Source organism: Oncorhynchus mykiss, chromosome 6 (assembly GCF_057628025.1).
Source record: "Oncorhynchus mykiss isolate SJ-2025 chromosome 6, ASM5762802v1, whole genome shotgun sequence".
NCBI classification, from domain to species: Eukaryota; Metazoa; Chordata; class Actinopteri; order Salmoniformes; family Salmonidae; genus Oncorhynchus; species Oncorhynchus mykiss.
The window spans coordinates 74,196,822-74,222,823 of record NC_143027.1 but is presented as its reverse complement, the minus strand read 5'-3'; the positions used below and the strand labels follow the sequence as shown (position 1 = coordinate 74,222,823).

General features: G+C 40.8%; 2 protein-coding genes and 1 non-coding gene across 9 annotated transcripts in view; 2 read left to right on the top strand and 1 right to left on the bottom strand.

Annotated features, from left to right (window-relative positions):
- The first annotated feature begins 18 nt into the window (after positions 1–18).
- LOC110526566 (transmembrane protein 41B) lies at positions 19–8,608 on the top strand. 3 transcript variants are annotated; one of them, XM_021607642.3, is made up of 7 exons: positions 19–528; positions 1,403–1,520; positions 2,074–2,202; positions 4,256–4,349; positions 4,475–4,579; positions 4,771–4,909; positions 6,245–8,608. In XM_021607642.3, exons 1-7 carry the CDS (start codon positions 426–428, stop codon positions 6,412–6,414), a joined length of 858 nt encoding a protein of 285 aa, XP_021463317.1. In that variant the 5' UTR covers positions 19–425; the 3' UTR covers positions 6,415–8,608. The 3 variants fall into 3 exon arrangements, with proteins under 3 accessions (XP_021463317.1, XP_090094977.1, XP_090094976.1); XM_090238850.1 differs by having other exon boundaries at positions 299–831; XM_090238851.1 differs by lacking the exon at positions 1,403–1,520 and having other exon boundaries at positions 202–528.
- Positions 8,609–11,195: 2,587 nt separating this feature from the next.
- Positions 11,196–26,002, top strand: part of dennd5a (DENN/MADD domain containing 5A) — a 96,626-nt gene continuing 81,819 nt past the window's right edge. For 2 of the 5 annotated variants that reach the window (XR_016496861.1, XM_021607633.3), the window contains exon 1: positions 11,196–11,529. Coding sequence is in view for 3 of the 5 variants with exons in the window: in XM_021607633.3 (XP_021463308.3) it covers positions 11,430–11,529 (100 nt within the window). In the remaining 2 variants the exon portion in view is untranslated. The remainder of the gene's footprint in view (positions 11,530–26,002) is intronic. The other 3 variants (XM_021607632.3, XR_016496860.1, XM_090238846.1) reach the window with 3 other exon arrangements.
- LOC118965103 (U7 small nuclear RNA) lies at positions 25,048–25,102 on the bottom strand. Its single transcript, XR_005052436.1, has one exon. It is a non-coding gene; the product is annotated as a U7 small nuclear RNA (small nuclear RNA).

Genomic DNA, 26,002 nt, shown 5'->3' with positions numbered 1-26,002 from the left:
TATGAAACTGGAAAGCATGTCATTGCAGTTGGCTAGTAGATTTGAAGTTTTCAGCACGATCTTTCATGATGATTTGGATGACATCATAACATCAGAACAACCAACCAACAACCTAGTCACATAAATGAAAGCCAATAATATTACTGCTACTGTAAAAACGACAATAATATACTATATAAACAGTCAACTCTGTGCTGCTGTAACATTGTTTTGGAAATGCAGGGTGCCCCATGGTGGCACTGTGGGGAAAAGGTAGAGAAACAAACTCAGAAAAGGTGAAAGGTTGTGGGAATGTGTCAATTTGCTGGTCGCCGGTTGGCAAAGTGGTCTCTCGTCTCTTACTTTCAACTTTGACAGAAGCCCGGTCGGTGTATTACACCCGAGGTCGGTGTAGCTAGATCGATATCTTAATTTAATAAGCGGACATGGCCAAGAAACGAAGAGAAAGACGAGAGGCCGATAGTGTTTCGTCAGTAACGTTACACGAGGAACCAAAGACAAAATGTAACGAGGCACAAACCCTCAAAGGTATGTATAGATAACGACGTTGCTATCCCGGCTAACTAGCTAGTATAGCTAGCTAATTTACTTGTGTTCTTCTAATTGATTAGCTAACGTTAAGATACATTACTGTTTATATGATGTGGTAAACGTCTCGTTAAATGTTGCTAGCCGGCTTGATAACTAGCCAGATGGTTGTGAAATGCGGATATGCTGTTCTCAGTCAGCGTTAGCTAACTAACGTTATTAACAGTTGATTATCAAGATTCAGAAGTTGCTTGCTTTCAAGGCTGGTGGTGGTATGACGGAGTTGAAGCACAGACAAAATGGGTTAGTTACCAGTATATTTGTTTGAAATTCATATGATCAGGTTAGTAACTTAGTAGCTTGCTATCTATCCAGCCACTGCCAGGGGCCATACCCAGTTTGACATTAAGTTACTAGTGTTAATCAGTGTCAATGACAGAACTACTTGGATGAAGTCAGGAAAATATTAGTAGGCTAACCATGTAATGTTATTCTTATATAGATGGAGCAACACAATTATCATAACAGGATGTTACACAATGCATACTTTATTTATACTTTTTTAATTTATTTAACCTTTTTATTTAAATAAACATAAGCTTGGAGTCATGTGATAACATAGGCAGATGTATTCTAACTTTGATGAGGAACTAGTCAGTTTCAAGGATTATATATCTTGAATGGTTTGACTACATAGCATGCTTCATGTACTCTGGGGAAATCAACCAGGAACTAGAACAACAAGTGATGCAAAGTGAAGCAAGACATTACATGAGGCTTACTGCTGTTGTCACAGAAGAATAGAGGCTTATCAAGATATTTTTAATTTGCTGACTGTGTGTGCTATATAACTTAGCTACTCCCCTCTCCACAGAGACTCAATACACTGGAGGGGGCTCAGCTCGCATGTCTCTCCTCATCCTGCTGTCTGTCTTCACCTGCGCTGCTTCTGTCATGTACCTAGTGTACAGGAATTTCCCAGAGCTCAACGAGTAATTGTTCTCTGCATTTATCTTTCCAGCAAGCAGACTCATGTTTAGAGAGTTACTTTTGTACAACATTTGTAACTTTTGTGAAACAGCCTACCAAATGGCATTCACCAGCCAAGTTAAATAATTTCATTAAAATGGTTCTCATCATTAGCTGTGATAACTGTTGATGGATTATTTTATGGAGTGGAAATGGATATGATTTTATAACGGAGCATTTTCTCAATTCAATTCTGATGGCAACTAGCCATCAGAGTTTAGAAGACACCTGGGACGTCCGAATAGAGAACAAAGAAAGTATCACCATGTAAAGGCTGTTTGGAAATATGACTATTACAGATATATAGGAGCCTGTTATCAATGATTATCACAGCTAATGATGAGAACCATTTGATTTAAAATGTCTACAGCCTAGTATGTCACACTCCAATAGAGACAGTCACGTTTTAATTTCTGTTTCTGTAAGTGTCAAAGCCCTTGCACACAGATTCACACATTTTTATTTATCCACAACATTGTATGATGGTGAATTGATATACACATTTTTTCATTTCAGTGATGAGATGGCTACTATTAAAATCCCCAAAGATATGGATGATGCCAAAGCCTTGGGCACTGTACTTTCCAAATATAAGGACACCTACTACACCCAAGTGTTAGTAGCCTACTTTACCACCTATATCTTGTATCCTTTTGGGTAGTAAATGTATTGCAGAGTTGTTAACGTTTGGAGGATTGAGTTACATACTTATTAGCTGTTTCAACATGCATCATGTCTGCGAGCCCCCCTATGTAATCCAGTGGGTCAGCAGAGGAGAGCGACAGACTGGGAAGCGGGCCAAGACAGGCTTTTGTTACTCTGTGATGGGCCTGTTGATTGCATCATCCCTAATCTCCCCTACCTTTCTCTCGCCTGCTCGGTGTACCTCTCATTCATTATTTCCTTTGAACAAAGCAGCCAGCCAAGCCAAGGCCATAGTAAAGGCATGGGCTTGCCTCTGGATAATGAATGGAGAAGTAGGAGGTACAGTGGGCTTTGATCATTGAGTATTAATTCAGGTGATTCTTGTGTGTTCACAACAACCACAGAGTGCAGTACATTTTCCTTCATTTTATGACAGGAGAAGACAGATTAAACTTAGTTCAACTTTATCAGTACAGTAGGTTCTAAGGACTTCCTTTGAAGGCATGATACTGCATTTGTATTCATAGTTCATACTGTGTAGTGTTAATTCATATTCATCAAAATAAATTAAAAAAAAAATAAATAACATGCATAGGACCATGTTTTTCTCCTCTTTTATAGCGGATACTTCTGCACAAATTAGTCCTGCAGCCAGATCTATAATCAACTTGTACTGTATGCTACTACAGTGGAGTATGTTTTAACAATACTGAACAAAAATAGAAACGCAACATTTAAAGTGTTGGTCCCATGTTTCATGAGCTGAATAAAAGATCCCTGAAATGTTCCATATGCACAAAAAGCTTATTTCTCTAATTTTGTGCACAAATTTGTTTACATTCCTGTTAGTGAGCATTTCTCTTTTGCCAAGATAATCCATCCACCTGACAGGTGTGGCATCAATAATCTGATTAAACAGCATGATCAATACACAGGTGCACCTTGTGCTGGGGACAATAAAAGTTCACTCTAAAATGTGTAGTTTTGTCACACAACCCAATGCCGCAGATGTCTCAGGTTGAAGGGGCATGCTAACTGCAGCAATGTCCACCAGAGCTGTTGCCAGAGAATTTAATGTTAATTTCTCTACCGTAAGCTGCCTCCAATGTCATTTTAGAGAATTTGGCAGTACCTGCCTCCCAACCGCAGACCACATGTAACCACGCCAGCCCAGGACCTCCACACCCGGCTTCTTCACCTGCGGGATCATCTGAGACCAGCCACCCGGATAGCTGATGAAACAGTGCCTTTGCACAACAGAAGCTTCTGACAGTTTGTGCAGAAATTATGTCTCAGGGAAGCTCATCTGCGTGCTTGTCGTTCTCACCAGGGTCTTGACCTGACTGCAGTTCGGTGTTGTAACCAACTTCAGTGGACAAATGCTCACATTCGAGGGTCACTGGCATGCTGGAGAAGGGTGCTCTTCACGGTTGACTCCCAGTTTCAACTGTACTGGGCAGATGGCAGACAGCATGTATGGCGTTGTGTGGCCGAGCGGTTTCCTGATGTCAACGTTGTGAACAGAGTGCCCCATGGTAGCGGTGAGGTTATGCTATGGGCAGGCATAAACTACGGAAAACTAAAACAATTACATTTTATTGATGGCAATTTGAATGCACAGAGATAGGATCTCGTCACGGTGTCTGAGACCCTTTGTCGTGCCATTCATCTGTCGTCATCACCTCATGTTCCAGCATGATAATGGAAGGCCCCATGTCGCAATGATCTGTACACAATTCCTGGAATTTGAAAATGTGTCAGTTCTTCCATGGCCTGCATGCTCACCAGATGTCACCCATTGAGCATGTTTGGGATGCTCTGGATTTATGTGTACGACAGCATGTTCCAGTTCCTGCCAATATCCAGCAACTTCACACAGTCATTGAAGAGGAGTGGGACAACATTCCTCAGGCCACAAAATATTATAAATTGTTGCATCTTGCGTTTTTATATTTTTGTTTAGTGTATTTTTGTGACTGCATCCACAAGTGTGTGTGCACATACTGCTGTGTGTTCAACCCTTGAGCTGTATTCCTTGACGCTACTGACTCAGCCTCCAGACATTTGCAATCCCTGGATCCATCTTCCTCAGTATCCTGTCTGGTTATCTCTACCCCTTCCCCCTGGCTCTTTTCCTCGTCTGCCTGGTGAGTATACTATTGACACAAGGAGAACTATGACTAATAATAGTGGTGACATTTACAAAATGTACTTTGACTCTGTAAACCAGACTCTGTTTACAAAATGTACTGCCTCTTTCACTGTTTCCCAGTGCTCTGGCCTGGGGGCTTCCTTCTGCTACATGCTGTCTTATCTAGTGGGGCGACCAGTGGTCTACAGATACCTGACAGAGAGAGTCCAGAAATGGTCCCAGCAGGTAAGACCTTTTTGGAAGGAAAAACAGGTTGATTTGGTACGTGAACAGTGTAGGAAGTTGTTGATATGAGAGTACAAGCAAACTTTTAACAATTTAGTAACACCCACAGAACAGTGGAGTCTTAGTAGGGGGCTAGTAGCCTCCAAGCCTTTCTGTGAATGACAGGTTCTGCTATCTGTTTTCAATTGCAGGTTGACAAGCACAGAGATCATCTCATCAATTACATTATATTTCTGAGGATCACTCCCTTTCTCCCCAACTGGTTCATCAACATCACCTCACCCATCATCAATGTGCCTTTGGGGTTCTTCTTCCTTGGTACTTTCTTTGGTAAGGCTAAGATATATCAAACTCCAGTATTTCCTTCTCGGTAGAAAACAGTGTTGATAGTGCTGCATTGTTTTTATTGCTGGGCTATTTTTGAATCTCATACCATTTAATACAGTGGTCACCAAACTTTTCTGAGTCAAGATCACTTTTGCAGTCAAAAAGCAAGCTGAGGTCTACTGCTCAGATTTTTTTTACATTAACCTCACACAAACAGTTTTGTAGGAATGAGGTTTGGGCAGTAGGCCTTATACATTATCACAGCATATTGGCTATATGATTGGCCTGCCAATATTGTTAATCTCAGACCATATTATATTTCAAAACTCGAGCTTTGATAACAAAATAGATTAGTTGGTTTAGCATTTGTGAGGCACTGTGGAGCATGAATTTAAATAATTCGCTTTTAGATTTTACTGGACTGATGGTACCTGCGTCTGATGGTCAACATGGTCAAATCACGACGTTAGTGATCTTCAGCTCGAAAAGTCAGAGCTTTGGAAAGATGCCTGAGTTTCCGACTTGGATGACCGGTCAAAAGATTTTTCCCAACCGCCTCTCACGGTCGCTGCTCTCTCCTTCCTTTCCTCCGGTGAGACTGACCAGACAGAGGGGACACACTTTTCCACCTAAGGGCGAAACTCGAGTCATGGTGGCATCTGCCTCATGCACAAATTCATGTTGTTCCTATGACCAGAGAATGTAAAATATTCTTTGATATTAAAATCGACACGACGAGCTGCTAATAAAAATAAAACGCAGGGCTATCGATACTTGGCTACTCTGAACCTTGCAGCTGAACCTGAGCGGAAGTACGGAGAAGGGAGTTTTATAATAGTGTTGAATAAAAACAGTGACAGCGCTGAATATAAACTTAAACATGCACTCACTCATAAAAACGGTAGCTCTTTGCTGTATTCGCTGACAGTCTCTCTGTGATAATGGTTTTAAAAGTTATTAAATCTTACATAGGCTAGTAGCCTATTAAACTTAGCTGTAGCCAGGGTCATGGAATTCTGCAGCCACGGTGATTTGAGCTATCCGATTGGGCAGCGCTGTAGGTGCACTAGATTTTGTCTCATATTTGCCGGTCGGCCGGGTAGACGGAGTTTGTCTCTTCAGACAAAATTGTTAAAAAGGAACACTTTGCTTACCCGGTGCGCAGGGCTTTTGAATCAAGTGCATCTACGCTCAACACGATATTTTTTAAAAAAGGAGCGCAAGCCTTTATAATTCGCTGGCTTTTCGACATAAATATTTGGTGATTGACTAGGAATGCCTTAGCTATGTGTTGTGTGCCTTACAATACTGACTTCCTCCCTTATCTCTGATTGTCAGGAGTGGCCCCACCGTCCTTCGTGGCGATCAACGCTGGTACAACACTGTACAAACTGACGACAGCTGGGGAGGCAGTGTCCTGGAACTCTCTGATTGTGCTAGGTGTCCTGGCCATACTCTCTATCCTGCCTGTCTGCTTCCAGAAGAAACTGCAGCAGAAGATGGAGTAGGCCGGAGACAACTCATCTGCCTGCCTGATCCCCCAGCCCATCCCTTGGCTCAGGAATGGTACACCCCGCTGTCACTCACATAGTCCTGCCTGTTGCTGTCCCACACACCTGCTGAGGTTGCTGTGGAAACATTGCTGTTGGCCCAAACCTGACTCCTGTGTCCAAAACATGTGGTGGTGGCCACCTCAACTTTGTGCTCTACAAAGGACTAACTGGCCTCTGCTCATCCTCGGGTTTGTTCTCCCATTTTTGTTAAATGTTGCTTGCCTGTAAAACGATTTAAGGAAGGATACAGAAAACATCAGGCATCTGTCTTTAATATTGTTTTAATCACAATTGTTCTCACAAGTTCAAGCTACACTTCCCTCCTTTGTATTTCTTGAACCATGTTTTGAATTGATTTAATCTCTTAACCTGTGTGATATGGGTGACGTCAAAGCAATACTGATCAGAGTCGCAGTTTAGTGTGTTTGATTTTCACAACATTTTAGGACTATTGTTATGACTGTTTTATACACTGGTTAGAATGTGAGCATATTAAATCATTTAGAATGTTCTATCATTTGAAGATATTGTTAACACACCAACCTAAAATGATCTGTGTGCCATCAATGTTGACATGAAAAATATGCATATGAACACATAGTAAGATAAATATGAAACTCTTGATGCTTTTGTTGAGCCTATCAGTAAACATATGAAACGGCATATCAAGTATTGAAAACTAGTGTTTTGTATAATATTGTTTTATATTTGTTCTACTAATGGTGCTGAGACTCCCTCTCTGCCTGTGTGCTCTCCCTCGTGTGTGTCACCAGTCCAAATGTTCTGCCAGTTGAGAAATGCAGTAGTGGATGACCCAGCAGTGCCCTTTGCAAAGCTACCAATTTGATTTTTGGTTGTTCATGCTTTTCCCAGGTGTTAGTGATTTCACACTGCTACTTCATGTACAGTGCCTTCAGAAAGTAGTCACAACCCTTGACTTTTTCATAATTTTGTTGTGTTACAAAGTGGGATTAAAATAGATTTCATTGTCATATTTTTGTCAATGATCTACACAAAATACTCTGTCAAAGTGGAAGAAAAATTCAAACATTTGTAAAAATAAAACACTAATATACGCTACATGACCAAAAGTATGTGGACATCTGCTCGTCGAAGATCTCATTCCAAAATCATGGGCGTTAATATAGAGTTGGTCCCCCCTTTGCTGCAGTAGGTGTTCCAATTAATCCCAAAGGTGGTTAATGGGGTTGAGGTCAGGGCTCTGTGCAGGCCAGTCAAGTTCTTCAACACCGATCGTGACAAATCATTTCTGTATGGACCTCGCTTTGTGCACAGGGGCATTGTCATGCTGAAACAAGAAAGGACTTTCCCAACACTGTTGCCACAAAGTTGGAAGCATAGAATCGTCTAGAATGTCATTGTATGCTGTAGTGTTAAGATTTCCCTTCACTGGAACTAAGGGACCTAGCCCAAACCATGGAAAACAGACCCAGACCATTATTCCTCCTCCACCAAACGCACAGTTGCATTGGGGCAGGTAACGTTCTCCTGGCATCCGCCAAACCTATCTGTCGGACTGTCAGATATTGATGCGTGATTGATCACTTCAGAGTATGCGTTTCCAGTGCTCCAGACTCCAAGCGGCGAGCTTTAAGTGAAAACTAACTAGGCCACTCAGAAACATTAAATGTTGTCTTGGTTAGCAACTCCAGTGTATATTTGGCCTTGTGTTTTAGGTTATTGTCCTGCTGAAAGGTGAATTTGTCTCACAGTGTCTGTTGGAAAACAGACTGAACAAGGTTTTCCTATAGGATTTTACCTATGCTTTGCTCTATTCTGTTTCTTTTGATCATAAACTCCCTAATCTTTGTTAATGACAGTCAATCCCATAACATGATGCAGCCACCACCATGCTTGACAATATGAAGTGGCACTCAGCGATGATGTTTGGATTTGTCCCAAACATAATGCTTTTTATCCAGAACATAACGTCAATTTCTTTCCCACATTTTTTTGTAGTTTTATGTTCGTGCCTTATTGCAAACAGGATACATGTTTTAGAATATTTTATTCTGTATAGGTTTCCTTTTCACTCTGTCAATTAGGTTAGTATTGTGGAGTAATTACAATGTTGTTTATCCATCTCAGTTTTCTCTTATCATAGCCATTAAACTCATTGTGAAATCCCTGAGCGTTTTCCTTCCTTCCTTTACACCACCCAAAGTGTAAGATCTTCACCATGCTCAAAGGGATATTCAACGTCTTTTAATTTTTTATTTTTTTAACACCTACCAATAGATGCCCTTTGTGAGGCATTGGAAAACCTCCCTGGGCTTTGTGGTTGAATCTGCGTTTGAAATTCACTCAATTCAGGGACCTTAATTATATGTATGTGTGGGGTACAGAGTTGAGGTAGTTATTTAAAAAAGTCATGTTAAACACTATTATTGCACACAGAGTGAGCCCACGCAACTTATTGTGACTTGTTGAGCACATTTTTACTCCTGAACTTATTTAGGCGTGCCATAACAAAGGTGGTGAATACTTATTGACTCAAGACTATTCAGCTTTTCATTTTTTATTAGTTTGTAAACATTTCTAAAAACATAATTCCACTTTGACATGATGGGGTATTTTATGAAGGGCAGTGACAAAAAATCTAAATTGAATACATTTTAAATTCAGGCTGCAACACAAGAAAATGTGAAAAAGAGTCAAGGGGTGTGAATACTTTCTTAAGGGACTGTATATATTTCTTAGAATCCAACCTGCATGTATCTGTTGGTGTGATGCCTAATTTGTACTATAGTTTGGGTGCTTTGATGTGATTGGAGTGATTTTTATTCAGCCTTACCTGATGTCATTATATGAATTCTCTGCTGCTGTGAAACCTTCTGGTTGTGTCTAGAGGTTGATGCAGTGAATGTGCGCTTGGGCAGTCTTACTGTTGATGTTTCTTCAAAATCCATGTCTCAAGCACTGTCCACTCTTCTGCATCTGAAATCACTCATTATTTATGAAAATTGATTTTAAAAAGTGAGGAATAATTTTTTATATTTGGGTTATTAACGATCTTACTTGGATCAGCGTTTTAATCCACTATAGAAACCCTTTCTGAACATGAGAAAATATATCTCATTTGTTAGTATTTAATTACCTGAATTAATTTGTGTGGCCACGTAGCATATCTAAGGCTGTGTTTACACAGGCAGCCTAATTCATTTTTTTTCTCCCACTCATTGGTCTTTTGACCAGTCACATCAGATCTTTTCTCGGAGCTGATCTGATTGGTCAAAAGACTAATTAGTTAAAAAATAGATCAGAATTAGGCTGCCTGTATAAAAGCAGGCTAAGTGCTTCATAATGGCCACTTTGGCTGTGTTGACACAGGCAGCCAAATTCTGATCTTTTTTTTTTTTTTTTACCACTAATTGGTGTTGTGACCGATCAGCTCTTTTGCCAATAATTGGTCAAAAGATCATAACTGTTCTGCCTGTGTAAAAACAGCCCTACTGTATCCCAATCCTGCTGTTACTCATCAATTTCATGACCTGTTTCATGTGATTTAGTTGTGTTATTGTTCTTGTTGTTTGAAATTTGGGCTTCACCTTTTTGTTGTTCATAGAGGTTGCATCATTACCTCATCTTGATTGCACTACAGTAGTTTTCAGAGGGATCAAGCCCGATGGGAGATCCTGTAGCTGTTCAGTCAATACAAAGGGTGTGCTCTTATGAAAGCTGTTTTTGGGTTTAATAAATAAGAATATTTTGTTCCTTTGCCCTTATTACTATTATCACCCAATTTCATATCAGACATAATTTCTGGAAATTAATTGATACATATTTGCAAAAACTGTTTAAAAGTCCCCAGTAGTTTTATCCAATTTTTAAAGATCACTGCAATATTAGGGTGTTACACATGTTTCTTATTACAACTTTCCAACATTTTTTGATTTCATGCGGAGAATATTGAGAATATCTGCGCTGGCTTGGATGATTCTTGGTGTGTTTCCATTCATTACACTTGTGATCTTTACAGTGTTAAATTGTGCAAACTGATAATGTATTGCAATATGACCTGTGTTTGTAAATTAATTTTTGTACATCTTTTTGTCCAAGCTAATGAATGTTGGTTTATTATTAACATATTTATTTTGAAATCATAAAAAAATATTCTGTACTTTTTCTTTCTCACTGTCTGGTAAATGATTGGATTATGAGAATGTGACTCTAATGGCAAAGTTCTGCATGTTTTTACCGTGCACATTTTACCACATGGTGGAGCTCTTTGTACATGTCTACAGAGTTCAGCCCCACAGTTGCTTTGACTTATTTGACTTTAACTTTTTATCGAGTAGGACAACATTTTTCTTATGATTTAATGAAATATATTCAAAATTGTGCATCAGGCAACGTTTATTTTACATGTTTTTCCTGTTCCTGACATCTACTTCTCCTTATCTGTGCTTTGAATACTCAAAATAGAATACCTATTACCGTATGTGTATTACAACTATGGTATTACATGTGTATTACATGAATACAATTGTTCAGGCTAAATTGGTGAAATTGAAGTCTGCATTCAGTTGTACACTGGATGGTCTTGGCTACAGTGGAGTAAGAATACTATGGCTCAGGTTCATTATATGTGTAATAAGGCCTATTTAATGCTTCAATACTATAGCATTATTATTATAAAGGAGAGCATTTTACAAGATAAATCCTTAACTCAGGAACTGAAGGGTTAAATGCATAACGTAATCTGTAAGGAGTTCGCACATGCTCAGTGTGTTCCCTCTACGCAGCGGTAAAGCCAGGGGTTGAGAAGATCTGAGACCGATGAAAACAGCTGTACTTGAAGACCCATAATGCATTTCGGCTGGCATTCTGTTCTGATTTTCAGGCTTTGCAGTACATCCACGATGGCTGCGCGAAAACACTACGCGATAATTTAATATGCACCCAACTGACAAAGCAGAGGAAAAGGGTACCACGGGACCAGTCTCAAAATGACCACCGGCTTCAGCTCGAATTCATGTCGATTCGCAGATTATTTTGTTATCTGCGGACTTGACACTGAAAGCGGGCTTGAACCAGATGAACTATCCGGTAAGTGTCGGGAACGGGCTGGTGAACCAATAAGAATAATTCTGCATGGTATATAATGTATTTCCTAGTTTATGTTTATTTTATATAGATTTTAGAGTACAATATTATATTCATGTTTAGAACAATAAAAACATGACAGTTTATTTATAATGAGGTTGAAAACTGGTAATACTGTGTACATCAATAAGTAGGACGGCACACCAGTGTTGTTCATACAAGTTACCATAGTCTACTTTTCTATTTTATGTTATAACGTTACGTTTAGTCGTTTAAAATGGATTATTCCAATAAATGTTGTTATCTTGAAATGCTCGAGAATTGTAGGCCGTCGATGTTCCATAGCCCAGCTGTAATTAAAGACAACGAAAAACTGTTCATGGATTAATCTCCTCCTGAGTATAGCCAGCACTCATTGAGTGGTCAAAAGCAGGACAGACAGACATTTACATACGTAGATCACTGACCTTGATTGGGTGTTTCAGACCTCACCAGAATAAGACATGTTTCTATTTCTACAATTTGTAAATAACAGGGATGTTTCCCCTATCAGTAGTACCGTTGGTATTACCATACTGTCAATGGTAATTACACATGTATAAACAAGCATATATATATACAAGCAGGTTAGGCCAAAAATAGCTACATCCAAGAAGCACATATGATTTCTTAGTTGTTTATCACATCTGAACGATTTGATTGATTCTCCACTGCCTTCTTACACACTTACCCTAAGTGATAGAATGAAATTAATTGATCAATGCATGGCAGAAAGCAGAGTGCAGAAAACAGAGTGAAACTGGGGGTATCAAGGACCATAAGGTTCTCCCTGGGGGGGCAGAACGCTGAATATGATAGGATGATGTCATTATTAGACTGAGAGGGCCTGCTGTTTCTTCGGAGTGGCATGGGTCTCTGGGGGAGATGAAGATGGTATGATACATAAAGCAGTTGTGTGTGTGGGGGGGGAGAGAAAGTGAACTCTTCCTGAGCTCAGGGTGGTGGGTTAGTTGTGTATGAGTTTGAAAAGAAGTGAAACTGGTGTGGGTGTACCTGAAGATGCTGATCTTGGTTTTCTTGTCAACAACAATCATGTTTAGGGAAGGAACTTGTAGAATCTAGGACATTGTTTTCAAAGGACAAGTCAGGCTACATTATTTTTTTGGTAGCCTAAGGTCTAAGGATATGTAAGTATGTGCATTTCCCTAAACTCAACTGTTACTTTACAATCAAGCCCTAAAGTTTTCTTTAAAGTTTTCTTCTGTAAACATCACCTCCTGTTTATGAATATGTACAAATCAGAACAATAATTTATTATACTGCTGAGACATTTTTGTTAGTCTCGCAGGTAGGTGGTCTCAATCATGAGTCAGCACAATTTTATTTTGTGTGTGTGTGTGTGTGTCTCATGAGATGTCATTAGTTGCTCTCTACCTCTGTGACTTGTTTCTGGAGGCTCTCTGGAAAGAACAAACCCTTGTATAGTTCAACAAACACAATGAGCATGCATCCTGTGCCTTGACTGTACAGTTTCCCCTCATAAAGTATCCTAATTTTACAATAATGAGGTATAATGTAGGCAAAGAGAAGACTGTGAACTGCAGTAATAAAAAACATACACAACTCACTGGTTTGTGAGTGGCACCACCCTAGCATGTCTCTCAATTCACTAAACATAGGCCTAAGGTTCTACTTATCATCAAGGGCCATTTTTTTGTAGGAGGGATGGACACATCTTTAGATAACACACGCACAAGATCTCTCTTATGCAAATTTACTTAACACATCTGATTAATTAAATTATTAACAGTATTTGCATTAGTTTTTATTTATTTTAAGTTTGTCGCAAAGACACGTCTCCTTCCTCTCAGTGTAAAAGTGGAAGTAGAATATTTTACAGGAATCAGTCAAAGATGTGTTCACTTCTCTTGTTTATCTTGAGAGAATTATGCTATTCAGATTCTTATCATGATTGTCTCCTCTCCTCGAGTACCTGCCTCTCTGAGATAGAGACCAGCTGGTGAAAGTAAAAGGTCACTGAGGTGTTCAGCAGGAGATTGCATGTCATTCAGTAATTTGTCAATCTAGGAAGAGTGAATTAGAAAAATAATGGTGGTCCTCTGACCAGAGACTAGACTGTTGAAGACTAGAGGTTATCCTGTAGGTTCCGTACTTGGCCTTCATGTTTTCTCCTGTAGTGACTCACTCAGACAATGGAAAGCCTTTTTGGGGGCTAAGGGTGCTGTTGGCTGAGTTGATATGGGATGAGGAATTTGTCCTCTTTGCCATTCCATGCATAGTTCCAGGGCCATGAGTGCACTGCTGAGACTTGTACCACGGTTTGGTGTAATGGTACGATTGGCTCTTATTAGACATGCTTGTTACAGACAGTTTCCTGAGTCTGTCAGCCACATCTAAGGAATTAAAGCTATTGGCCTCAGATATCTCAAGCCGTGTGTTTTATGTAGAATATGTTTTGAATGATATGCTTCCAGGATTCCTTCTCTTGTAAGATTGGATCAGCGAATAGGAAGTGACTGCATGCCTGGCGGGGATTTTGAATAGTGAAGACTGCCTAGGGCCAGACCCTAATGTAACCTTCCTCATTGTGGTCAAGGATCAACGGGGTAGGTTATAATGGTTGGGAGCATCTTGTCTAAACAGAGAGGATTACAATACATCACATTTTCCCTTCTGCTTTTTTAGCTAGATCTTACTAGCTGACAAAAAAAAACGCTGTGAAAAGTTCATCCCTGTGAGTATATTTGTGAATCTCCTCCAGCTGTACACACATGGCTGTTAGCGTTGGCCTTCCTAAAGCTCTGATGTGTTGAGGTGTCGTGATTGACTAGTGAGTAGATAAGCAGGGTTATGGTGTCTAAGCTTCCTACAGCCTGGCCTCTGTTCTGCTGCTCACCGACTGACTTCAGAGACTGGCTCGTGACAGAGAGTGTGGACACATACACTACTGCCCCTCTGAAAGCTTTACAGTTTATTTCTGGATCAATTGCTCACCACAAATTGTGATTTTCAACCATCCCCCTGGGCCTTTAGTCACTCCCCCCATCTCCCCTAACCTCTACTTCCCGTCTCCTCTCCCTACTAGTCCACTGTCATGGTCTGCAAACAAATATACCATTCGCACATTTCCACTGAAGATTTACCTTACTGTTTTACCAAAAAGGCTCAGACTTTTCTGTTTCCATCTATGCAAGCCACCCCCCGGGTCTTACTGGGCATTAGCTCTTGCAGACCTTCTCTGACTTGGGGCCAAGCCTAGGGTACTTTTCATTTTAATTTACATAACAATGGCTACTGTGGCCTTTTAACATCTTCTCACAAGGCAACTGTCTTGATGATGCAGGGGTTGTTGGTTCTGCTCGTTACAAGTCTTAAGTGTCACACTCCTGATGGAAACACATAAGTCTCATTGGACAAGCACCTCTCCCTATCTCTCTACAGTAGAGATCCATGGAGTATGTATCCTCTTAGGGAGTATGTATCCTCTTCGAGAAACAAGGCCTTTGGATAGTTACATGAATGCTTTCTCATGCAGCTATTTTGGTATCTCTTGATAACGCCCTCCACCACAACTATACTCTGTGGAGATACTGCCAGCAGTACGGTTCCTGCTGTGTGCAGGCTATGTGTTCTCGGTATGAACTTCCTGCTGCCCCTCTTGTTCTCAGGCTGCTGAGACCCAGTTAGCACTAGCAGAGCTGCTTCATATACGGTAGCAACGGTGAGTCGAGGAGCTCTTCTTCTCCCTGGCAGACTGAAGGACTCATGTGCACACAGCAAATAGACAGCCCAGCACAAGTTGCTCTCACTGACCAATCAGAGGAGATTATGGATGTCGTGCTTAGTGGACTGAGCAAGCTTCGAGCTGCAGTCTCTATGCAATTAGTCTGTGCTGTGGTGAGTGTGTCGAATAAAGGTGTCCACATGCTTTCCAGCCGAAACACCTCGGAAGAGTTTGTGCATATATCATGACAACATTTTGTGACGTTTTTGTTCGTATTTGACACCCGTAAGTTTTTTTTTGTCTACACCCCTTCGTCTGTGATTGGTCAACAGTAGGGACTCTTCAATAAAGTCTTTGTTGTCATTCAATGAGAGACGATTTCATTAGTTATTTTAGATTAATTCGGACTATTTTGACTATTTTGACGAAGTGTAGACTTGCTACAGCTTCTCAAAAACTATTGCCGCTTTTTTCTTGTTTTTCAAGTGTTTTTTTATGGGAGTATGCGAGCACACTCGTTCAGTTCAGCTAGCCAAGTTTGGCTAGGCACTAGCCTAACTGAAGCATGCTGACACCTTAAGAAACATTAAGAATCACAATTAAGGTAGTGTGGTCCATGATGCAGGCTCAGTTATCACCCCTCAAAATCTGCTGGGATGTTTGTTGGAGAAAGAGGGGCTTGACCATACGCTGATCTGGCAGTTTCACTGCAGGTGAGCAGAAGCCTTGTGAAATCATAAGAAACCCCACAATTCATGTCACTTGTGAACACAAGCTGATTTGTCAGTTTTACAGTGTGGTTTGAGTCACACTGGTCTTTCCATGGCTTGTGTTCTGACTCAAACGGTGAAGTCAGGCAGTCAGGATGGATGGGGCTTTCCAGATAGCCCTTTCTCTGATCACCACCAATGATAGTGGATGCAGACGACACCATTCTGTATACTTCTGGCCCTTCCTTGGACACTGTGCTAACTAACCTCCAAACGAGCTTCAATGCCATACAACACTCCGTCTGTGGCCTCCAACTGCTCTTAAACGCTAGTAAAACCAAATGCATGCTTTTCAACCGTTCACTGCCCGCACCCGACCTCCCGACTAGCCACACCACCCGGATGGTTCCGACCTAGTATATGTGGACAACTATAATACCTAGGTGTCTGGCTAGACTGTAAACTCTCCTTCCAGACTCATATTAAACATCTCCAATCCGAAATCAAATCTAGAATCGTCTTTCTATTTCGCAACAAAGCCTCCTTCACTCATGCCACCAAACTTACCCTAGTAAAACTGACTATCCTACCTAGAGATCGACCGATTATGATTTTTCAACGCCGATACTGATACCGATTATTGGCTGACCAAAAAAGCCGATGCCGATTAATCGGCCGATTTTTTTTATTTGTAATAATGACAATTACAACCATACTGCATGAACACTTATTTTAACTTAATATAAAACATCAATAAAATCAATTTAGCCTCAAATAAATAATGAAACATGTTCAATTTGGTTTAAATAATGCAAAAACAAAGTGTTGGAGAAGAAAGTAATGTGTGCCATGTAAAATATGTGCCATGTAAAAAAGCTAACGTTTAAGTTCCTTGCTCAGAACATGAGAACATATGAAAGTTGGGTGTTCCTTTTAACATGAGACTTCAACATTCCAAGGTAAGAGGTTTAATGCTAGCTAGCAATTTACCTTGGCTTCTACTACATTCGCGTAACAGGCAGGCTACTCGTGGAGTGCAATGGTTAGAGCATTGGACTAGTTAACTGTGCGGTTGCAAGATTGGAACCCCTGAGCTGACAAGGTGAAAATATGTCATTCTGCCCCTGAACAAGGCAGTTAACCCACAGTTCCTAGGCAGTCATTGAAAATAAGAATGTGAAAAGGTATAAAATGTAAAAAATAAAATAAAATCGGAAATCGGCGCCCAAAAATACCAATTTCCGATTGTTATGAAAACTTGAAATCGGCCCTAATTAATAGGCCATTCCGATTAATCGGTCGACCTCTAATCCTGCCGATCCTCGACTTCGGCGATATCATCTACAAAATAGCTTCCAACACTCTACTCAGCAAACTGGATGCAGTCTATCACAGTGCCATCCGTTTTGTTTCCAAATCACCTTATACGACCCACCACTGCGACCTGTATGCTCTAGTCGGCTGGCCCTCGCTACATATTCATCGCCAGACCCACTGGCTCCAGGTCATCTATAAGTCTTTGCTAGGTAAAGCTCCGCCTTATCTCAGTTCACTGGTCACGATAACCACACCCACCCATAGCACACGTTCCAGCAGGTATATCTCACTGATCATCCCCAAAGCCAACACCTCATTTGGCCGCCTTTCCTTCCAGTTCTCTGCTGCCAGTGACTGGAACCAATTGCAAAAATCGCTGAAGTTGGAGACTTTATTTCCCTCACCAACTTTAAACATCAACTATCTGAGCAGCTAACCGATCACTGCAGCTGTACATAGTCCATCTGTAAATAGCCCACCCAATCTACCTACCTCATCCCCATACTGTTTTTATTTTATTTACTTTTCTGCTATTTTGCACACCAGTATCTCTACTTGCACATCATCATCTGCTCATTTATCACTCCAGTGTTAATCTGTTCAATTGTAATTATTAGCTCCTATGGCCTATTTATTGCCTACCTCCTCATGCCTTTTGCACACACTGTATATAGACTTTCCTGTCTCTACTGTGCCATTGACTTGTTTGTGTAATTGGCTTGTTTATTGTTTACTCCATGTCTAACTCTGTGTTGTTGTCTGTGTCACACTGCTTTGCTTTATCTTGGCCAGGTCGCAGTTGCAAATGAGAACTTGTTCTCAACTAGCCTACCTGGTTAAAAAAGGTGAAATACATTTAAAAAAATAGGAGGAGGTTTTAGTGGTGAATTGAACAGCTGTGCCTAACTGACAGCTGTCACTCATCATGTCCTTCTCAGGCAGTTTTCTGTAACGTGTATAGAGGCTACACTGTACAGTATGTTTGTATTGGCTCACAGAGCCCATATATCCGTACAGGAAGCCTCCGTCATCTTTCTCCAAGACACTGTCCCTTATTGGGTTACACCACCAGGACTTAAAACAGATGTGTCCTTTAGAGGGTTATTTGTCTTAAGAACCGGAACTGGAGTCCGCCTGAAGATATAGGCCTAGGAATGTTCTGTATCAACACTGTACTGACTATGTTCTCTTATAAGAGTTCAAGCCCCAATAATGAGCAGACATTGTGACTTGCCAAAGGACATCCATGTTAGAGGAGAATGATTCGAGTCTCTCTAGGGGAGGTATAAAAAATGTCTTCCGATGTAGAAATTTAAAAAGCTGTCAGTAAAAAAGCATATTTCACTTTCATAAGGGGGCTCTGACTGTCAACGTGTTGACGTTAGGAATATGGGGACTGAGGGTAGAAATGATAAGGCTGAGGTGAATGAGGATGAGCTGTCTGTCTCAGAATGCCTCTGTGCTGTGACCAGTGCATGATTAGCCCCTCCAGATCATGAGCTCTGACAGGGGAACAGAAACCCACTCTCTCCCTGTCCACTGCCTAAACATGGCCTGAAGCTTTCCTCTGTAGAGCACTGCATTTCCTTGTGTGTTCCCCACAAAGAGACAAGATAGTCATCTGCCCCCTCTCCCATTTTCTCTTTGATTTTTAATAGATTTTTGTGCACAAAGCCTCTTAAGATGGGACTGTTATTTATATATTTTTTCATGGAACTCCCTTTGTCCTCTTCTTTTCAATTCAATATGATGAAGTTATTAAGGTCCAAAGCTGTGTCATCTCCAGAAAATACTCTTCATATCCAATAAGACAGACTAGTAATTATTAAATGTGATCCATTCCAAGGCAACATGGACAGAGGTCTCATAATTTTTTGCCATATCACGATCACAATGTAATTTTTTTAAAAACGATTTAACTAACCAGCTAATATCTCTCTCCCTTAGTATGCCATGCACATGCTATAATCTTTTCATGACACTGACTTTGCCATCAGGGGGCAGTTATATCACTGGCTGCAGCAGCCAAAACGTGGCAAACTTGATGACAAAACCTTCCTTTATGCGACAGTGTTGGGGTGCAGGGTGAGACTAGATTAGCATATGTATTAGGGGCCCTCCTGCCAGGCCGACGTGATTGGCTGGCTACAACTTGGACCTGCTGAGTACATGGGGACAGGCAGCTGACACAACCCACCCACACACACTCACTCTGAGTGCCCCCCCCCCCCACTATTCAAATGCTAACATCCCTTGAGTTTCCCAGAAATTCCCTCAATGAATGACATCACTATAAAGCCCTCGCACATGCTCAGTGTGTGTCTGCACTCATATTCGCTGCCTGTTAATAATTCATAGGTGTTTTAAAGGAGCTCAAGTCCTAAGGAAGTTTCCTCGGGCATCTTACAGTGTCTAACTAAATAGTGTTTAAGCAAATCTGTAACCCTGTGGAATTGAATAATGACTGTTGAAGTGTGTTATACACATGGAAGTATAATTCAATAGGGGAAACAAGTGTGTGTGCCCTTAAAAAATCTAGCCCTCCAGTACTTGTTGGCCATTTCGGATGGCCAGGCTGGACCTCTCCTTTCTGTACTTTTATGTAATTCAAAATCACTTTTCGACTCGAGAAGTTGATACTGAGAAGAAGCCAAGCCATCCTTTATTGAGCAATACACATAATACTTCTCTATATTCTGAGATTATAAAAGGCATATTTCTACACTGAACAAAAATATTAACGCAATATGTAAAATGTTGGTCCCATGTTTCATGAGCTGAAATAAAGGATCCCAGAAATGTTCCATACACACAAAAAGCTTATTTCTCTCAAATGTTGTGCACACATTTGTTAACATCCCTGTTAGTGGGCCTTTCTCATTTGCCAAGATAATCCATCCACCTGACCGGAGTGGCATATCAAGAAGCTGATTAAACAGCATGATCATTACACAGGTGCACTCTAAAATGTGTAGTTTTGTCACACAACACAATGCCACAGATGTCTCAATTTTTGAAGGAGCGTGCAATTGGCATGCTGACTGCAGGAATGTCCACCAGAGCTGTTGCCAGAGAATTGAATGTTAATTTCTCTACCATAAGCTGCCTCCAACGTCATTTTAGAAAATTTGGCAGTACATCCAACTGGCTTCACAATCACAGACCATGTGTGGGCGAGCGGTTTGCTGATGTCAATGTTGTGAACAGAGTGTCCCGTGGTGGTGGGGTTATGGTATGGGCAGGCATAAGCTACGGACAACAAGCATTTTTTTATCAATAGTAATTTGAAAGCACAAAAATACCATGACGAGATCCTGAGGCCCATTGTGAGGCCTGTTTTTATTTAAGGTATCTGTGACCAACAGATGCATATCTGTATTCCCAGTCATGTGAATTTCATAGATTGGGGCCTAATGAATTTATTTCAATTGACTGATTTCTTTATATGAACTGTAACTCAGTACAATCTTGGAAATTGTTGCATGTTGGGTTTATATTTTTGTTCAGAATACAGTATATATACATTCACTATGGTGTGTGCATGGTCCAAACATGCCTTGAGACCTCTCTGCAGTTCCTGACTCTGGATGTCAAAGCTCAAGTCATACAGAACTGGAATAAATGCTTCACATGAGGAAACCTGCCTTTAAATCCCAGGCAGAGTTCATGACTGGAGAAAAGCTTGTAGAATAAGCTAACTCTGCCCTCTCAGCACCCTGAGGCTCTCTCTATCTCCTCTGCTATGCTCTGTGGAAACAGAAAGCCTTTCTTATGGAGAGGGTTAAGGCGGCTGCACGGCAGAGGAGCAGATAGCGTTTTTACGAAAGCGATGATGCAGACTGACTCCCTCATTACCTCTTAGCCTGTCTGTCCATTTGATCTTAGCTCTGCTTCAGCTCTGCTGCTGAGGAGGCAGTCTGCCATGAAGAAAGGCTCACGCTGCTTCTGTTGAAAGGTAATGGAGACAATTCATTTTCAACATTGGTCACAGCCAATGTGGCCAGGCCATGTTGAGTCACATGATCGGGATACTCCTCTGTTTGACAGGGAAAAGCAATGATTGGCTGCCACTGGGGCGCTGCTTCCTCAATAGACTATACTGGAAAGAGTTCAGTCTTTTCATAAAGTTAGAGAAAACATACTTTCAGTCCTACTCATCCTTTGGAATTGTCTCCCTTTGCCATTAAGCAAGATTTTTATAGAGTGTGTGAGTTGGTTCAGTGAAAAAGAGCACATTACCCATGTCTCCTTCACGACAAGTCCTAGAAGGTCATTCTGTACATGTCACCCCTGGTTACAGTGTCCGTACAGTACATCTCTCTGTGGAAGCTACAAACCCTGAAAGCACTACCAGCAGCCAGACTGGAAATGCCAGACGAGAATGACAGTCTTTTCTGTTCACCCCTAGATAATGTTACGAAAAAGCCTAGCAAGACACAAGATAGTGTTTAGGGGCAGAGGATTCATTCACATTGCCACTAACTTTAACTGAATGCTACATTAATCTGTTCTTACACTGAACAAACATATGAACGCAACATGTAAAGTGTTGGTCCTATGTTTCATGAGCTGAATTAAAAGATCCCATACATTTCTCTCAAATGTTGTGCACAAATTTGTTTACGTTCCTGTTAGTTAGCGTTTCTCCTTTACCTACATTATCCATCCACCTGACAGGTGTGGAATATCAAGAAGCTTTAGCCGGGGACAATAAAAGGCCACTCTAAAATGAGCAGTTTTGTCACACAACACAATGCCACAGATATCTTAAGTTTTGAGGGAATGTGCAATTGGCATGCTGATAGCAGGAATGTCCACCAGAGCTGTTGCCAGAAAATGAAATGTTAATTTCTCTACCATAACCCCCTTCCAACGTTGTTTTAGAGAATTTGGCAGGATGTCCAACCGGCCTCACAATTGCAGACGATGGCGTTGTGTGAGCGAGCGCTTTGCTAACGTCAACGTTATGAACAGAGGGCCCCATGGTGGCAGTGGGGTTATGGTATGGGCAGGAGTAAACTATGGACAAGGAACGCAATTGCATTTTATTGATGGCAATTTGAATGTACAGAGAGAGATACCATGACGAGATCCTGAGGCCTATTGTCCTGCCATTCATCTGCCTCCATCACATCATGTTTCAGCATGATCATGCACGGCCCCATGTCTCAAGGATCTGTAAACAATTCCTGGAAGCTAAAAATGTCCCAGTTCTTCCATTGCCTGCATACTCACCAGACATGTCACCTATTGTGCATGCTTGGGATGCTCTGGATTGAGGTGTACCAAAGCGTGTTCCAGTTCCCGTCAATATCCAGCAACTTTGCACAGCCATTAAAGAGGAGTGGGACAACATTTGACAGGCCACAATCAACAGCCTGATCAACACTATGCGAAGGAGATGTGCTGCATGAGGCAAATGGTGGTCACACCAAATACTGACTGGTTTTCAGATCCAAGACCCTACCTTTTTTTTTTAAAGGTATCTGTGACCAACAGATGCATATCTGTATTCCCAGTCATGTAAAAATCCATAGATTATGGCCTCATGTATTTATTTAAATTGACTGATTTCCTTATATGATCTGTAGCTCAGTAAAATCATATAAATTGTTGCGTGTTGCATTTATATTTTTGTTCAGTATAATTTGTTTCTTCATCATTATGCTTAATATTTTTGGCATACTCTCCCTCCCCTAGTTGTGTGCATCGTTAGTGTCATTTTAACCTAACTTGCATATGACACACCCACACCATGTAACATGGACAACCATGACCCATGTTCCTATGTGTTATGTAGGCATACCACCCTGATGCTACATTGAGGTAGGGAAAAATAAGCTACTTTAGTGGTTCTTTAGTAGGTTGTGATGATGTAGGAATCACTCTTTACACTGTGAATTAATGCTTATTAATTTTGGCTGTGTCCAGTATTCCTATTACATGTTCCTGCAACTCTGTGGTCTACTGTATTGAACAAGTCCCTCCTCAAACACATTTTTGAGAGCTGTCCTCTTTTCCAGATGTGTTTCATTGTGGGTGTGAAATGGCTGCATTAATTATTAGATCGAATTCCATGAAATACATTCAAAGAGAAAATGGGTCTACTGTATTTAACAAGTCTTGAATGTGAACAATAGTACATTTTGATAACTTTTATATAGACAGCCAACATAGTAAATATACTACCATGACCCATGTTCCTATACCACCCTTAGTGCTATAATCAAGTAGTGTCAGTAAGGTACATACTTTCATGATGTGAAGTAGCAGACCATAATGAAAGTTTGATGAAAATTAGTTTTCACCTGGTCTTCTGAGAAATGCAATGCTCTGTAGATGCTGTTCCAATTAACTGACAATGGAAGAATAAGGAGTAGAGGGCATAAAGATCTGTGCTTTCTCTTAAGGTCACAGTCAAAATGACGACCTCTTAGTTTTTGTGCAGTAGGTGTCCTGATGTAGGAAGCTCCATAGGCATTTTAAAAGAAATCAGAACAACAATTTGCATTATTCTGTATGAGATTCCTCCACTGATACAGTACATCGAGACAGCAGTCAGATGTGCTGTATGAAAAGAGGACCACTGGTTTTCACCACGATTGTCTCTGATATTTGTAAACAAATGGTTCTCTGCTGTCACAAAGGGGTCTCCTGCCCACAGCTGTGTGTCTCCAGGTGTTTAGCTACGCATCCCATTCTCACAGGAAAGCTTCTCTTTCGCCTGCTCCCTGTCTGTCTTACTAATCGCCTGACGTTATGCTGCTGGAGTCAACATGGAGTGAACGCATCCAGTCCACTCAGTTATTCATGGACAGTGACTGGTATAATATAGAGGATTTGAAATCCCCATCCATACAAGTGTCTTGGATAGATGGAGCAGTTACTCATTACCCGTCTTGTCCCCTTGGCGTAAAGAGTTACTGGTGGCTGTTAATCAACAGGGCTGATTTACTAAGCTCTGCTCCATATGTTAGAAGTATGCCCTTTCTTATTTCTCATTCAAGGAAGTGATTAAACCCCTAGATCCTCTACCCCTATCCCATTCATCTCTGCTCTGTTATGTTTTCTTATACAGCCACCATGTGGACAGATTGCGCTGTGAGACGAGGCTGCTGGCCTCCCTCATCATTATGTAGTGTGACGTCTGATGTGGTGTAGTAATACCGCATAGGATAATCCATTGTCCTGAGAGGTGGGTTTGCTCTGAAGGCGCCTCATGCTCAAGAACATGGTGTCGTGTCGTGCAGAGTCCAATGCTGGCAAGCTTTACACCACTCCAGCCAACGCTTTGTATTGTGTATGGTATCTTAGGCTTGTGTGCGGCTGCTCTGCCATGGAAACCCATTTCATGAAGCTCCCGACGAAAAGTTATTGTGCTGACATTACTTCCAGAGTCAGTTTGGAACTCGGTAGTGGCCTACTACTTGTGACTTTAGGTAGTCCATGGATGAGTCCAGTACTTTGTGTGCATAGGCATGTGTACTAAACCTACTGGCAGAGAAATAATGAATTCAGTGGCCCATGACAGTGGCTTTTAACACCAACAAATGCATGTTAAACAAGAGTGTTAATTGATCACTTTTTCTTAGCTATTAGGGGCCCTGCCTTAGACAGTCTTCAGTGTTAAATACATAACAAGGAAAACCAGGCAAAACACTAATTTATATGGTGATGTATAGGCCTACTGTTTTAAGGTGCATTATAGAGACTACTGACTTCTGTATCATGTTCTCTTTAACATTGTTGTGGGGCTTCCTCTCTGAGGAAACCTACTGGACAAATACTAAAATAGCTAATTTTCCATTATTATTTATGAAATGATGATGTGGACTGTCTTTGGCATTTACGTTTCTCGGTCATGGGTGAAATTGGGGAGGGGACAGTGGTTCTGTCTCTGTCCATTTGTACGTTAATCACACGATATCTCAGACAGCACTGGGCCGATTTTGACTAAACTCAGGTGAATGATGTGTCTTGCCATAGAGATCCGGAATTTACAAAATTACATTGATTGGTCAAAGGTTTGAGCTATAGTAATTAACTGAAGTGTTAGTCACACGGAATACCTCTATTGACCCAAGGGGGGCACTGCATCATTTATCTGGGACGACTTGTTAACTGTTGCCTTGTTGCAAGAAGTAATCAACATTTTAAAATGACTAGATTTGGTACATCGTTTTTCATAATTTTTACCTCCCCACATTATAATTGGAAGAGGAAGTGTAATCTCTAACATATCCTATTAGCTAGAAAGGTAACGGCAAACACGTTTGCTAAGAACAGCTGTTTAGCTGGTTCAACAAACACAATACATTTGTTATTTTCTTCAAAATAAAATTTCTAATCAAATTTAGTAAAAATTCTAAATAATAAACAATTCAAACAATAAGCAATCAATCAACGTAAGTTAATGAAATGAGAAACTAACAAAAGACTAAAAAGAAATGCAGTCAATAAACAAAAACAGGAAACAATCAAACAGGTAACAATCATCAGGTTCCCAAGCTTTTTATAATCAAATCAAATCCAAGCCCACTTTAAAATGTAATTTTTTTGCCATCATTGTAAGCCTGCCACACACACACTAAAATATACATATATTAAACATAAGAATGAGTGTGAGTGTTTGTCACAACCCAGCTCGTAGGAAGTGACAAAGAGCTCTTATAGAACCGGGGCACAAATAATAATATAATAATAA

Excerpts from the sequence above, each read along its gene's own strand:
- LOC110526566 (XM_021607642.3), top strand. The coding sequence starts at position 426 with ATGGCCAAGAAACGAAGAGAAAGACGAGAGGCCGATAGTGTTTCGTCA. Across the intron at positions 2,203-4,255 it reads TACTTTACCACCTATATCTT|CCTCCAGACATTTGCAATCC; the intron begins GTATCCTTTTGG and ends CTACTGACTCAG. Across the intron at positions 4,580-4,770 it reads TCCAGAAATGGTCCCAGCAG|GTTGACAAGCACAGAGATCA; the intron begins GTAAGACCTTTT and ends TTTCAATTGCAG.